This window comes from Salmo salar, chromosome ssa09, assembly GCF_905237065.1.
Source record: "Salmo salar chromosome ssa09, Ssal_v3.1, whole genome shotgun sequence".
Classification (NCBI taxonomy): domain Eukaryota; kingdom Metazoa; phylum Chordata; class Actinopteri; order Salmoniformes; family Salmonidae; genus Salmo; species Salmo salar.
In genome coordinates this window covers 57,974,073-57,989,873 of record NC_059450.1, presented here as the reverse complement: position 1 = coordinate 57,989,873, position 15,801 = coordinate 57,974,073, and the positions used below count along the sequence as shown (strand labels likewise).

The following is a 15,801-nucleotide window of genomic DNA, read 5'->3' as shown; positions in this document are numbered from 1 at the left end:
AACATTCTCAATGGGTGACATGTCTGGTGAGTATGCAGGCCATGGAAGAACTATGACATTTTCAGCTTCCAGGAATTGTGTACAGATCCTTGCGACATGGGGCTGTGCATTATCATGCTGAAACATGCTACAATAACAAATGATGATCAATAACATCAAAGGCTGTACTGAATTCTAACATTACAGCTCCAACTATCATCTTATTATATGAATGGCACGACAATGGGCCTCAGGATCTCGTCACGGTATCTCTGCGCATTCAAATTGACATCAATAAAATGCAGTTGTGTTCTTGTGTTCGTTGTCTGTAGCTTATGCCTGCCCATACCATAACCCCACCGCCACCATGGGGCATTCGATGTGTTCACGTTGACAATCAGCAAACCACTCGCCCACACGACGCAATACACGTGGTCTGCGGTTGTGAGGCCAGTTGGACATACTGTCAAATTCTCTAAAACGATGGCAGCAGCTTATGGTAAAGAAATTAACTTTACATTTTCTGGCAACAGCTCTGGTGGACATTCGACATTGTGTTGTGTAACAAAACTGCACATTTTAGAGTGGCCTTTCATTGTCCCCAGCATAAGGTGCAATTTGTTTATGGTCACACTATTTAATGAGCTTCTTGATATGCCACACCCGTCAGGTGGATGGATTATCTTGACAAAGGAGAAATGCTCACTAACAGGGATGTAAAGTGCCAAACTGTCATCAAGGCAAAGGGTGGCTACCTTGAAGAATCTCCAATATAACATATATTTTGATTTGTTTAACCCTTTTTTGGTAACTAGATGATTCCATATGTGTTACTTTTGACTGGTACTGTATGTATATATACACTACCGGTCAAAAGTTTTAGAACACATATTCATTCAAGGTTTTTTTCTTTATTTTTTACTATTTTCTACATTGTAGAATAATAGTGAAGACATCGAAACTATGAAATAACACATATGGAATCATGCAGCAACCAAAAAAGTGTATATTTATATTTTAGATTCTTCAGAGTAGCCACCCTTTGCCTTGATGACAGCTTTGCACACTCTTGGGATTTTCTCAACCAGCTTCACCTGGAATGCTTTTCCAACAGTCTTGAAGGAGTTCCCACATATGCTGAGCACTTGTTGGCTGCTTTTCCTTCACTCTGCAGTCCAACTCATCCCAAACCATCACAATTGGGTTGAGGTTGGGTGATTGTGGAGGCCAGGTCATCTGATGCAGCACTCCATCGCTCTCCTTCTTGGTCAAATAGCCCATACATAGCCTGGAGGTGTGTTGGGTCATTGTCTTTTTAAAAAACAAATGATAGTCCCACTAAGCCCAAACCAGATAGTTTTGCGTATCGCTGCAGAATGCTGTGGTAGCCATGCTGGTTAAGTGTGCTTTGAATTCTAAATAAATCGTAGACAGTGTCACCAGCAAAGCACTCCCACACCATAACACCTTATCCTCCATGCTTTACGGTGGGAAATACACATGCGGAGATCATCCATTCACCCACACCGCGTCTCACAAAGACACGGCGGTTGGAACCAAAAATCTTCAATTTGGACTCCAGACCAAATTACAAATTTCCACCGGTCTAATGTCCATTGCTCGTGTTTCTTGGCCCAAGCAACTTTTTTATTGTTATTGGTGTCCTTTAGTGCTTTCTTTATAGCAATTTCGACCATGAAGGCCTGATTCACACAGTCTCCCCTGAACAGTTGATATTGAGATGTGTCTGTTACTTGAACTCGGTGAAGCATTTATTTGGGCTGCAATTTCTGAGGCTGGTAACTCTAATGAACTTATCCTCTGCAGCAGAGGTAACTCTGGGTCTTCCATTCCTGTGGCGGTCCTCATGAGAGCCAGTTTCATCATAGTGCTAGATGGTTTTTGCGACTGCACTTGAAGAAACTTGTTCTTGAAATGTTCCGGATTGACTGACCTTCATGTCGTAAAGTAATGATGGACTGTCATTTTGCTTTTCTTATTTGAGCTGTTCTTGCCATAAGATGGACTTGGTCTTTTACCAAATGTATCTTCTGTATATCCCCCCTACCTTGTCACAACACAACTGATTGGCTCAAATGCAATAAGGTAAGAAATTCCACAAATTAACTTTTAAGAAGGCACACCTGTTAATTGAAACGCATTCCAGGTGAATACCTCATGAAGCTGGTTGAGAGAATGCCAAGAGTTTGCAAAGGGTGGCTATTTGAAGAATCTCAAATCTATTTTTATTTGTTTCAACACTTTTTTGGTTACTACATGATTCCATGTGTTATTTCGTAGTTTATGTCTTCACTCTTATTCTACAATGTAGAAAATAGTAAAAATAAAGAAAAACCCTTGAATGTGTAGGTGTTCTAAAACTTGTGATGGTAGTGTATATATATACCTAATACACATTACATAAGATAATACAGTCGACCACCTCCAATATATTTAGTTCATCTGCCTGTCTGCTACCAGCTCCGCGGTTGCATGCGGAAACTGACGCTACAATTTCAGAGGGACAAAAAAAAAGAGGGTTATTATGGGAGGTTGATGCGAGTAGCTACTGTAAATTCACTTTGAGGGAAATTCTGCAATTGCTCAACACATTTCTGAATGCCACATAAAACGACCAGTCTCAATACAGCTACCAATGCAGCATTCGAGTCTAATCAGCTAGCTAGCTGACAGCGTTGACCCCCCCTCGCCGGATGTTATGGTGATGACCGAAGCCTTTGCAGAAGCTGTTAGTTAGCTACGGACATTCAATACGCATTGAACTTGCTAGCCAGCTAACTATTATTGAAAAACTGACATCAAAGGTACAAACAAAGAGACGCTGGACTTGGAACTTCGCATAGAGGTCAGAGTAGTTCAAATATTAATTTGAGCTAAAAAAAATCAATTCGACAATCCGTCTCGTGCTTCATATCACATTTCCGTGCAAGATGATGCATCAATCTTTTTCAATGAGCTAACTAGCTACCGTTAGCCATCTTTGCTCGTTTACTGCGTCACTTGTTTCGCCAGATAACATGTGGTTTACTTTTAGTCAGATAATTGTCTACAGATGAAATCATAACTAAAATGAGCAAATCATGCTTGAACTATTTGAATTTAATGATAACGTAGCTAGCTAGATAACGTTAGCTGTTGTGCTAGTTGTGTGCATGCTAAATCGGTATACTTCGTAGACATTTTTTTTGATAGATTGTACACGAAATGGAGACCATGATTAAACAGAAATGTAGCCAACGTTAGCATAAATAATTGCAGTTTCCACATGAATGGACGGTTTTGACTGAGGTATCAGTCAGCCTATTGTTATTGATCTATCACTGAGCCCCACAATTCTTAGCGATAGTGGCCATGCTGGTAATAGTTTTTGCGCAGAGGAAGAGGCGAAGCGAGAGGCATAACTGGGCCCAAAACCTGTCTTCTCCAGCAGGTGGTGTTTTGTTTCTTTCTGCTCACCAAGCGAGAAGCTTTTCGTTGGAGTTCAATGAGTGTCGAATTTGGTCAACAAAAAATGTAATGGTTTATTTGCTACATGAGGCTTATTTGATCGAATAGAAGTTTCGTAATGCATAGATTGTTACGACTACTGATATATGTAGGACAGGTGTCATCCCGGTAACTTTGAAAGAAAAAAAAAAACGCACTATATGGAAGTTGTTCCTGTCGTTCACCCGCGTCTCTGCCCTCTCATTGGCTAGAATGGTCCCACCTGATATTGCCTCCAACCGACTGCCTTCCATTTTTGAAGACATTTATTATCGTTTTTATAGCGGCCACTTGAGTATCTGGTCAATATAATGGATAATCTGTGACTGCAGTCTGTAAACTGAATTTGTTATCTATCACTAGTTATGTTGGTGCCATCTTCCCAATGTAATGACGACATTTACACAGCCAAATCCCTCTGTCAATGAGTTTCGAAAGTGAGGAACAGTGGTAGGCATATAACAATTTATTGTTAAATTGTATTATCGATGGTTTTGGCAAACAATGTCTTCATCATGGGGTGCAGGTGGGATTTCAGAAGAAAATGACTTGAACTGACTTGAATTTGACCTGAATTTAGAGAACTACTTCACTCCATCACCCCCCATGTGCTTCTCTGTCCAACAACAGTCTATCCTGTCAACTGGATAATGAAATGGGCATCTACTTTGCCTACAGATTTGTTTTTAGTCCTCAATTTGATGTGGGAAGTATAACAATTCTCTCCCTAATAGAGTATTTCCGGTAATAAAGTGTCAGTATGTTACTGTGCTAGCATGGAAATACACATTTTGCTTGTTTACCTAATACAGCTCTGTTTTCTTTCAAGGTATGGACCTGATCTGAGGAGAGAGGTGCTGGATATGGCTGAAGGGATTGACATTGGCGAAATGCACTCCTTCGACCTAGTTCCAAGTGCTGAAGCAAAAAAGAGACCCAATTCATCAGATGGCAGTGAGTGATTTTGGTTCTTCAGATTAAACTTCTTGCCACATCTTAACAAATTTTGGATGTTGTTGAAGTATTTTGCTTATCTACTGGAAGGTGGCAAATAACTTAACTCAACATAATGTATACTATATGCTTTTTTTATTGTTATATTATTGTTATATACTTGTCATTGATTGATTCTCTGATTTGTTCTTTAATGTTAGGAGAAGAGCCAATGAGGAAGATGCCGGTGTCCAAATTTTGTTCCAGGCCGCTGTTTGAGCCTGTGCACTTTGTTAGTGGTGGCAGCAGTGGCGGGTCTGGTAATGATGAGAAGGAGAATGACAAGGAGCGCCGGAGGAGTGAGGTGAACAGTTTGAGACAGCGGGACTCTGACCGTCCCTCTTATGGCAGCAACCGAGCTCAGGGCTCCTCTGCAGCTAGACCAGCATTTGACAGAGTTTCATCATACGGTTCTTCTTCTGACTTTTGGAGGGACAGAGATGGACAAAGTGATAGAGAGAGAGATCGAGACATACCGTCAGGTAGCACAAGTGGTTTAGGTTATGGGAGCCGAGGATCCACTTCAAATTATATGACTAAAGTGCAGCAGGACTACTCAGACAGATATGAAGCCCATAGCACTAGGCAGCCGGACTCATATTCTCAGGCCCCTAGGTTTGATGGATATGGAGGGGGCAGTCGGTCAGGGTGCTGGGGGGATTCAGGACGCCAAGGCCTTGGCTTCGGGCATCAGGACAGAGGGCATCAGGACAGACCCTCGTCTAGCAGGCCATTCAGCAGAGTCTACAGTAGCCCAGGGAGGAGTAGCCCCTCCTCAGTTTCTGGGTCTTCTTCACAACCCATCCCCATATCTCAAGCCGTACTGGATGAAAAGCAGAGGCTGATCAATAGTGTGGCATCTGCCATAGCTGTCACTTTAAGAGACCCCGCCTTCATGTGTGGAGCTGAATCTCCAAACTACAATTTCATGCTAAGCCGTAGCATCCAGGCCTGTAAGACCAACCCAGAGTACATCTATGTCAACCTCAAAGATATCCCTCCAGCAGACCTACCCAAGAACAGGAAAGTACCAACTGATGGCTATGCCTGTGAGCTGAGATGCCAGTGTGTTTACCTTGCTACTGGATACTCTGGAAGCAAAAACGGTGCCAGGGACCGTGCTTCTGAGCAGGCTATTAAGCTTTTCTTTAAACAGGTGGAGGTCCGTGTAGTGCAGCGCAAATTCAAACACTCCTTGGTCAATGATATTGTGGTCTGCCAGATTAACTGTCCTACCCCTGCTTTTCTACCGGCACTGCGTAATCCAGAGGATAAGCCGACGCCTAGCTCCAAGGGGCAATACGAGCCTGACAAACGCAAGCACTGGACCGATTTTGTCATTGTTGACAACGCTCATGATGCTATCTGCATTCTTAACAACTCTGCCGCCTTCAACCGCATGAAGATTGACTACAAGTTCGATGTGGTTCCCAACAGCAGTGCATGGCAATGTAGCGTGTACCTGCAGGACGAGCTAGTGGCACAGGCCAAGGGAAGTAAGAAGACATCTAAGCATACAGCAGCTGAAGAGGCAGTGAGGAAACTGCGCATGAACCAGGCAGCCCGGCAGCAACAACAACCACAGCAGTTCTCCCGAGGGAACAATCCCTCTGACCCATCGGGTGGCCGTTTCGGTCACCAGGGTGGTAGGAAGAAACACTTGAGTGAGCTGGTCATCCTAGAGAACTCAGACAATGCCATCTGCATCATTAATGACACTGCCCAGTTCAACAAGGTAGCTGCCGATTATAAGTTCACAGTGCTACCAGATCACCGCTGGAGGTGTGAGGTATACCTGGAGGGTCAGTATGTAGCGTCAGGCATTGGACCCAAGAAAACGGTGAAGCACATTGCAGCAGAGGAAGCCCTGGCCACACTCAGGCAGACACAGGCTGTGGTTAAATCTAACCTCAGGAAGGAGGGTAATGCTGACGCCCTCTCTCGCCACCAGATTCTGACGCGCTCTGGTGAGGAGGCCTCGAGACAGGAGATCAAGGAGGATAACATTGGGAATCAGCTACTCCGCAAGATGGGCTGGAAGGGTGGCGGATTGGGCCGGGAAGGGGAGGGCATCTCTGAACCCATAAAGGTCAAAGAGCAGTTCTCCAGAGAAGGACTGGGTATGGACATGGACAAGTCTGGGAATCAGCTCACCAAACGGAACATTGAGGACATCATCCGTAACTATGCCAGTTCAGACCGCCAGGACGACCTGCGCTTCTCCACTGAACTCAACAATGATGAACGCAAGCAGATCCACCAGATATCCCAGAAGTATGGCCTGCGGAGTAAGTCATATGGCCAGGGCAGGCTGCGCTTCCTCATTGTCAGTCGCAAAGTGCACAAAGACCAGCTCATTGGCCAGCTCCTGCAGGAAGGGCAGGTGGGACGCTACGAGCTGGTGAAACCTCAGGCCTCACACTGACTGGATGTTGTATAGCTCTAACAAACTACCGATGACCGATACTTCAGAACAAAAACAGGTGTGCCTGATCTGGGCAAAGGTTGTACTTTTATTGGGGATGTTTCAATCTTCTAGGCTTGTCTTTTGGGGAAATACTTCAGTGTTTTCTGCATTCCATTTCCTACAATTGCATATTTTCTGGCATTGTTTTAACGCTTCTTGTCATTCTACAATTTGGTCTTCTGTCAGCTTCACATTTGCACAATATGCTAGTGATTTGTGCTGTAACAGTTGATTAGTTATGTATCTTGACAAAAAGGCTCAAAACATTTTAGCAAATGTTTTTCATGGCTACAGAAATAGCCTAAACCAGCAGAATGCCCGCCATTTTACCTACACACGTTTCATTAGTAAAAATGTATATGGCATCACATCAAGTGACATCTCACTATATGCTGACATTGACTCATCTCTGACATAATACTTTCTATGTTATTATCCCCCCTTGGATAGTTAGATAATTGAAAAATAAAAGCTGCCTCCAAGACTTGTAATATGATCTTTGTCACATGGTAAAAGCGCAAGCTGTGATCCCTTTGAAATGTCAGATGTATACGTCTTAAGTGAATAGTTAACTTGTCTGCTTGTTTTCACAGCTGTAATAATGATCAATAAATTAAGTCTTATAATTGTCTACTGTCTGGACTTCAATACTTGTGAGTTGACTGATGTTTTCATCCAAATGCATTGGAATATTTATTTTTATATTAACACTCCTATGAACAATGACTATATTCCAGTTCTGTTCAATGTTTGCAGGTCTGTAAGTTTGTAGGAAAGGGCCTTCCCCAAATTGTTGCCACAAAGTTGGAAGCACAGAATCGTCTAGAATGTCATTGTATGCTGTAGAGTTAAGATTTCCCTTCACTGGAGGTAAGGGGCCTAGCCCGAACCATGAAAAACTGCCCCAGACCATTATTCCTCCTCCACCAAACGTTATAGTTGGCACTATGCATTGGGGCAGGTAGCATTCTCCTGGCATCCGCCAAACCCAGATTCGTCCGCCAGTCAGTGATGCGTGATTCAGATTAACAACTCATCAAGCTTTGATAATTTTAATCAGCTGTGTATTGCTAGGGCAAAAAAACTAAAATGTGCACCCAGGCAGAGCCCCAAAACCAAATTTGGGAAACCCTGGTCCAGTCTACATGAGATTATTATGGACGAGATCGAGAATATTTTTATTTGTCAGAGTCAAGCATCGATCATCATGTCACCAGAATAAGACCCTCGATATTTATTGGCTCATCACATGCACTTTTGCCCCCTGTGAAGTTAATCAGAACTTATTTCAACTGCAGCCTAATAAACTGCATAAACCGAGTTGTAGTGGGAAGATCACACACACCATATCACCACGACTCCAAATGTACTTTGATATTATGGTTATATCAATATTTACACATGAAGGCATTGCCACTGCCATTTCCCACATAATTCATTTTAACGACAAAAAAAAGATCCCACCATGTCAAACGAACAAATTATCTGGCATTTATAAAATTACACCGAAACATCCTTTTTCTATTACAGCTGTCGTGATTTTTTATATACACACACACATATACACACGACATTACTTTACTTGCATAAAACTGTGCATGGAAACATAGTTTTTTGTTGCAACATACAGTTACATGACTTTCGAAAGTGCACCAAGTACGTTCCTTTCTGAAACACTTGATTCCTGATGTATATCATTCATTGATGAAAGCGCCATTTGGCACAAAGCCCCGACAAGAACACAGTTTTTGCATGAAAAAAAGGATAGGATATTGAGATTGACATTGGTTGGTAATAGAAGTCCATGACAGGTTTTCATCATATTGTTTCTTAGTCTATATCATCCTAAAGCTTCAAAAAGGCAAATGGGTGAGAAGCTAGAAACAAAACATTCAAAGAATAGAAAATAAGAAAAAAAATGTGATCCACACAGCAAATCACACTGTAGAGGACTTAAAACCACTAAAATGACAAGATACAAAAGTAACTTCAAATGAACATACCTTTTTGTCTCAAGATAAAAAATATGGGGGTAAATGACATTGTAAGTAACCCAGATATAACAACGTACATTTACTTTAATAAAGATGTGCTCTTGTCCAGGAGGAGCATTCTGCATGAAGTGATACCACAACAACATACAAACCTCACTACAGACACACATAATGCGGAGAAAGATTCAAACCATGATGTGCATTTCATTTCCTTTATGAGATATTGGTCTTCTGTGTTTTCGTTTTGACTTGAGGCTGGATATTGTTCATTCTTTGTGAATGGTGAGGAGGTCAACAATCACGCCAACTCTGTTCCACGATGGCAGACACCCTCTTCTCATACTCCCGCTTGTTCTCCTGGTACAGCTGAGCTGCCTGGCTGTTGGCTGGGCTGTTCGGATTCGGCTCATCCAGTAAAGACTAGGACAATGCAATAAGACACTTTTCAATAACAGTATTCCTTTTTTATTTTATTTTTTAAAGCAATTGTTCCTAACATTGAATCAGACAACACCGATATTTGAGGACTAATTAAAGTACATCAAAAGATCTTTACGAGGTAAGAATCCAGCGATTTATGAGTATTTCCCACTGAAAATCTTTGGAGAATGTTGAGTATACCTGTATTGAAGTTAGGATTGAAGAAACATCATATGTCGGACTCCAGCGGTTCTGAAGAATGTCCAAGCATATACTACCATCTGCATAGACTGCACAATACAAAACATACATTTACTCTTCATAACAATGACTGGTGGATTGACTTGTTGACAAAGATTCAGCTGTTCCATTATAAAAGGATCCTGTAAGCAATAAGCATGTTTCTAAAATGCCGTTCCCACCTCCTATCCAAAAAAGAAAAACGTACCGTTTGGATGAAACATTTTGGAGACAAAACGCACTGTTGGAGGCTTGTTAGGGTACTCCTCTGTGAATTCTATTGTGAGTTTGAAAGTTCCTGAAATGAGAAAATGTATAAAGTGGGCACATCACACAAGGTTAACTGGTTAGCTTGACAATGACAACAATGGAGTTGGTATTGGCAAGAGCACAAACGGATCTGGTACCAAGCTAAAACAGAATGGCTTAAATTCAAAGTTGTTCTTGCTGCCAAATGTTTTGAGCAACCAAATAGCATAAGCATACTGTATTTGGCCAATACATTTTTGCAGCTATTCCAATACCAGAGGACATTATCTAGTATACAGAGAAAAAAATACTAAAGTACATAACTGCAACTCAATCACAGACATTCACTAGAAGAGAGGATTACTGGTGGGCCTGATTAGCCCTTGATCACACATAAGAGTCATTAGACGAAGGGGTGTTCTGTAAGGGGCATTTTTGTTAAGATCCCTGACGCTCGATCAGAACATTAACATGCATCGCGGTTTTGGAAGCATAAGGACCCTCCCTGCACACCTCGATAGGGGTTAGGGTTAGTGTTCCCACACAGACATATCTCCCTGTTACAGCGCTTGTTACGGAAAACAAATGGCAGACAAGAGACGACCACCTGTGCTAATTAGCAATCTAGCATGCGCCGAACACCTGTGGAACTCGGAATGTGTAGTTTTGTCAGATGGAGGCACACATAGCTGTATGGATCTGTGCTAAATTGCTAAGTGTAGCTTTTTTATTTTAAGCATTCTTTCTCGCTGATGAAAGACATGGGCCATATCAAAAGCCGTATTACAAGAAATGATTACCGACTTTTCTAAACGTTAAAACAGTGTAGGGAATCTAGTTCACGAGGCAGTCGTGGGCAAAGCTAATGGCTGAGAACTGTAGTGAGATGGCAGAATGCCACCTAGAGTTTGAGAGCTAGGGTCTGATAAGGCATATTCACTGACTGACATGTCATAAACAGATACAATCCCCTGGTTTTGACCCAAAAACCCAAGGGTTAACCCATTCACAGGCGTCATTCACTTGCTGGCAGGCAGTAATCTCAGCTCAACCATGCAACAGGTGAAAGAAGCTCATTCAGCTGGATTGCTGTACTTTTCCGATAAGACACCACCTGGTCTAAAATGTACTGTTCCAACTAGCAGGTCTCTCCCAATTAATTAGCCATTATCATGGTACTGATCACTTCCATTTGAGTTATCAAACATATACACCAAAATGTAGCAACGACAGAAAGTCAACACACAGCTAGCTAACGTTAGCTACTTACCATCTTCAAAAGGGGTTCCCTCTGGGCTGGGGGAAGAGAGAAAACAATTTCAATATAGCTAAATCACCTGTGTCAACTAGCTTGATAGCCGAAGCATTTAAAGTTAACAGCTGTACTATAAGTAAATTGCTTGAAAATTAACAGAAAGTTCATGGCTAATAATACTCTACTTTGGATACACGTTGACATGTCATTGATGTGCGGGTACCGGCGTTTCTGTACCACACAACTCTACTTGTTCTAGCTAGTTACCTACTACTTTTAAAGTCCAGTCGCTTACCCAAAAATTACGGCATTCCACACCATGATATTGTTTTCAGAAGGGGCTCCACTAACTCCAGCAGGAGGGTCCTCTTGAAGCCTGATAATACGTTTATTTTCGATGGTTAGCATTAGTTAGCAGTTAGCTAGCTAATTAAATAGGCTAACTATAGAGCTAACTGGCATGGCTAGCTAACGTTCGCTACAACTTGAAACGATTAACCTGTAACGTTATCTTTACGTTAACAATCCAAGTATTAGCTAGTAACTTACGTTATCCAGTAGCAGATACGTTTGATAAAATAAAAGTTTACATTTAGCCAGCTAGCTGTGAAGTGAGCTAGCTAGCTAGCTTAATAGATTCACCTAGCCCTAACTAACGTTACTCTTCCCACGTACCGTTTAAAATCTCTCATTAAACGCCGTCTTGCTGGAGTTGACATCTTATTCAGTTGAAAAAGAGGTATGGATACAGTTAGAAGTTACACGTTTTAAAACAAACGAATTTCACAGTAATTATTATATTTCCAAAGATAGTGTTCCGCAATCTTTAGCTAGCTAGCCAAATATGTTTGTTTCTCGCTAGGAGTACGTTAGTAGGACATGATCTAGGCTAGGCACTACGCCGCGAAAGGGGGGTGAATACGAGGGCATAGTGAGTGTTGCCTGTCTTCGATTAGTTTAAATTAATCTGTAATTAAAATATACAAATAACGTATATTATTCAGTGAATATTCAACATAAAAATGTATTTGTACAAAAAACTTCCAAATTTCAATGGTCGAGTATGTTTGAATGTAGCTACCTTCACTCTCACGTTTGTTGTTCCCCTGTAACAATTACGTCAGATTTAGCGCGCGGTTGTTACCACAGCCACAAAGTCAAAATTGGCTCTATGGTAAAATTTAATGAAAACAAAAATGTGATTTTTGGTCTTAATTTAAGGTTATGTTTAGGGATACGGTTAAAATTGTGGTTAAGGGTAGGTTTGAAACAGTGGTATTCAAACATTTTCAGCGGGGACCCCATTTGTTCTGACTGAAATTCTGGGGACACCACACCAAATCTAATGACACAACCTTAAAATAGGTACATTTTGATTTTTAAATCAACAAATAACCTTGAATAAATAATAGCATTTTCATCTCTTAGCAAAATTCTGTAGCCTACGCTTCATTTTTTTTGTTCATAAAAATAAATACAATAATTCTTATTATTATTTTGGCTAAATATTGGTGACCCAACTGCAGGTCCTCCGTGACCCCCGAATACCACTGGTTTAAAATCAGATTTAAGAAGAGAAATTGTAAATAGTCGGGTTAAACCATAATTACGACTTTGTGGCTGTGATAACTAGTGACGACCTTAGCATGGGTGTGCAAGGTAAATTCCAGAATGTGCGTAACAGTTATTGTAAACTGTAAATCAATCTGGGTGCAGTCACATTCATTTAGCCTACTCTAAAAAGCAGTTGGTGATAATCATTGGTGATCCACCAATGAGTATTGTGGGGTATTATTATGTGAACTGAGTGACAGGTTATGACCAAGATGCTGTGCCAGAGATGCTAGCAGCAGTTTACAACTTTGATGGGGGTGGGGGCCACCAAAAATCTGAATTCATCATGGAGGGCTGCAGTGGCTTGTGTTGGGCCAGTAACCGAAAGGTCGCTCATTCGAATCCCCGGTCAGACTTGCTAAAAAAATGAACCAGACTTGTGGAGGTCTATAATTTTTTTTCTGAGGGGTCTTGGCTGATTTCTTTTCATTTTCCCATGATGTCAAGCAAAGAGGCATTAAGTTTAAAGGTAGGCCTTGAAATACATCACAGGTACACCTCCAATTGACTCAAATGATGGATGTCAATTAGCCTATCAGAAGCTTCTAAAGCCATGACATAATTTTCGGGAATTTTCCAAGCTGTTTAAAGGCACAGTCAACTTAGTGTATGTAAACTTCTGACCCACTGGAATTGTGATACACTGAATTATAAGTGAAATAATCTGTCTGTAAACAATTGTCGGAAAAATGACTTGTGTCATAAACAAAGTAGATGTCCTAACCGACTTGCCAAAACTATAGTTTGTTTACAAGAAATTTGCGGAGTCATTGAAAAACGAGTTTTAATTAACTCCAACCTAAGTGTATTGTGAACTTCCGTGTATGTAAACTTCCGACTTCAACTGTATGTCGAAAGAGGTTACAGAAGACGAAAATGCAAAAAGCGTCCCACTTTTTCAGAATTCGCCCTCTATAGTTCTGTTTGGTGCCATTGCACTCAGGAATACATGTAACTTAAAACAGTAACTTACTTGTAACTTAAAACAGACAGTACTACAAGAACCAGAGCCCTGCCTAACCTAAGTACAGGGGGTCCGTAATGTAAACTGGATCTCTTTTCTCCATTGGAAAGCCTATAAGACTGTCCCACTTTAGCTACTCCATGCTGTCTATGGTTGGTAAAGAAGGACAACCAAAAGAATGACTCAATTACAACATTTAGACATAATAATGGCAACTTTGTTGTTTATTTTGATGCGACAGTACATATTATGCACAGTTATATCACAATTTGGCCCTGTGCATTATTTATGACAGTTTTACAATCTTAACATCAAAACAGAAAAAAAGCTATGTCACTGATCTTACCATGTTCTTCATGGCGGCGAGCTTCCTGTTTGAAGCTTGCATTACCCCCTCTATGATGTCACACCAATGAAGTGATGTGATATTCATAATATGGTTTCTCTGCAAGGGCTTAGAAACAATAGTTTTGATTGTCACTAGTCAGACCAAGAAATAAACGCATCAGGATTAAGCTGTCCCAGTTTAAATGATGTTCCACTTTTTCTGAATTCACCCTGATTGAATTGTTGACAATATACTATATGATGCAACATAAATCTGTTGAACTGCATATCATGCCTTGGGGTCAATTCATTCTCTGTAGCTCAGTTGGTAGCAGTAGCGGTGCGTGGGTAAAATCACCGGGGAAGCCCCCCCCCCCAATAAGCCATATTACAACCTATGTGTTGTGGTAATTGCATGATTATCTCTATAATCTGTTAGTTCATATGCCTTGAAACAGTGATACAGTATATAGGTCTAAGGCCGAGACTATAAGAAGACACAGTGGCAGAATAAATTCAACCACACGTTTCATTACAAAACCGGAGAGCAACATCTGTCCGGTGAAGTCCACAAAACATATTGCATGTAACAAACAGTTACATGACCTACAGCATGGTCAAGCAAGGTAATGTTTCCCACATTTTCAGACTACTAAACAACTATTGATTTAGAACCACTCAAAGAAAACAGGAGCTGCCGCCACTATTCCAGCACCATTTCAACATCATCTAATTACCTATGCTTAGTCTAATACAGTGACAACTAAAACATACCAAAAACAATTTAGTCCAATCAATGTAAGCTAAATATGATGTGGCTGTCCATGGTATTGATTTCTGTGTGTGTGTGTGCATGCGTGCGTGCATGCAAGTAGAAAAAACATGTCATCCTCATCTTTCATGTTGCCTAAACGGTCTATGACTCTGTCATACAGTACACGCTTTTAGTTTTTGTTGTCCTAGGCTATTGGCTATTCTTTAAAAAAAAAAAATTATCAAGGGAGGCAAAATGCCAGCTGGCTTCCCTTGCATTCAATGCTCACGGGCAGCAACAATGTCATATTCTTTCTAACCAGAAAGAATCAGATAGATACGCTACACATAAACAGAGGGGCGCTGTTTGGGGTGCCCAGTGGACTGGGTGCCAGTGGAGCGGGGTGCCAAAGGAGAGGGGTGACATGAGAGAACATGGAAAGTTGAAAACCAGACGGGCTGCAGCATTCTGGATAAATTGCAGGGATTTGATGGCACAAGTGGGAGCCCAGCCAACAGCGAGTTGCAGTGGTCCAGATGAGAGAGGACAAGTGCCTGGATTAGGATCTGTGCCACTTCCTGTGTGAGGTAGGGTCATACTCTAACGATTTTGTAGAGCATGAACCTGCAGGAGCGAGTCACTGCTTTGATGTTTCCAGAGAATGACAGGGTGTTGTCCAGGGTCACGCCAAGATTCTTTGCACTCTGGGAGGGCGACACTGTGGAGTTGTCAACTGTGATGGAGATGTCTTTGAGCGGGCAGGCCTTTCCCAGGAGGAAGAGCAGCTCCGTCTTGTCGAGGTTGAGCTTGAGGTGGTAGGCCGACATCCAAGTTGAGATACTATATCTGCAAGGCACACAGAGATGTGTGTTGCCACCTGTGTGTCAGAAGGGGGGAAGGAGAAAAGTAGTTGAGTGTCATCCGTATAGCAATGATGGGTGACACCATGTGAGGATATGATTGAGCCGAGTGACTTGGTGCATAGAGAGAAAAGAAGAGGGCCTAGAACCGAGCCCTGGGGGACACCAGTAGTGAGAG

At 41.6% G+C, this 15,801-nt stretch overlaps 2 protein-coding genes across 5 annotated transcripts; one reads left to right on the top strand and one right to left on the bottom strand.

Moving 5' to 3' along the window:
- The first annotated feature begins 2,461 nt into the window (after window positions 1–2,461).
- On the top strand, window positions 2,462–7,577 carry nkrf (NF-kappa B repressing factor). 4 transcript variants are annotated; one of them, XM_014211756.1, is made up of 4 exons: window positions 2,708–2,845; window positions 3,850–3,936; window positions 4,316–4,440; window positions 4,641–7,577. In XM_014211756.1, exons 2-4 carry the CDS (start codon window positions 3,911–3,913, stop codon window positions 6,902–6,904), a joined length of 2,415 nt encoding a protein of 804 aa, XP_014067231.1. In that variant the 5' UTR covers window positions 2,708–2,845; window positions 3,850–3,910; the 3' UTR covers window positions 6,905–7,577. The 4 variants fall into 4 exon arrangements, with proteins under 4 accessions (XP_014067233.1, XP_014067234.1, XP_014067231.1 ...); XM_014211758.2 differs by lacking the exons at window positions 2,708–2,845; window positions 3,850–3,936 and adding an exon at window positions 2,462–2,701; XM_014211759.2 differs by lacking the exon at window positions 3,850–3,936 and having other exon boundaries at window positions 2,486–2,804.
- Window positions 7,578–8,156: 579 nt separating this feature from the next.
- Window positions 8,157–12,253, bottom strand: LOC106611512 (ubiquitin-conjugating enzyme E2 A). The gene is made up of 7 exons (XM_014211791.2): window positions 12,186–12,253; window positions 11,780–11,823; window positions 11,400–11,480; window positions 11,120–11,145; window positions 9,809–9,898; window positions 9,562–9,650; window positions 8,157–9,360 (listed from the first exon to the last, which is right to left on the bottom strand). The coding sequence occupies exons 2-7, from the start codon at window positions 11,821–11,823 to the stop codon at window positions 9,232–9,234; spliced, it is 459 nt and encodes a 152-aa protein (XP_014067266.1). The 5' UTR covers window positions 12,186–12,253; the 3' UTR covers window positions 8,157–9,231.
- Window positions 12,254–15,801: the final 3,548 nt, after the last annotated feature.

What these genes read in the sequence shown, in the direction of transcription:
- LOC106611512 (XM_014211791.2), bottom strand. Translation starts at nt 11,823, where the DNA reads ATGTCAACTCCAGCAAGACGGCGTTTAATGAGAGATTTTAAACG. An exon ending in TGGAATGCCGTAATTTTTGG is followed by an intron (nt 11,146 to 11,399) that starts GTAAGCGACTGG and finishes CTCTTCCCCCAG; the next exon opens with CCCAGAGGGAACCCCTTTTG. An exon ending in CAAAATGTTTCATCCAAACG is followed by an intron (nt 9,651 to 9,808) that starts GTACGTTTTTCT and finishes TGTATTGTGCAG; the next exon opens with TCTATGCAGATGGTAGTATA.
- nkrf (XM_014211756.1), top strand. Translation starts at nt 3,911, where the DNA reads ATGAGTTTCGAAAGTGAGGAACAGTG. An exon ending in TTCGAAAGTGAGGAACAGTG is followed by an intron (nt 3,937 to 4,315) that starts GTAGGCATATAA and finishes TTTTCTTTCAAG; the next exon opens with GTATGGACCTGATCTGAGGA. An exon ending in ACCCAATTCATCAGATGGCA is followed by an intron (nt 4,441 to 4,640) that starts GTGAGTGATTTT and finishes CTTTAATGTTAG; the next exon opens with GAGAAGAGCCAATGAGGAAG.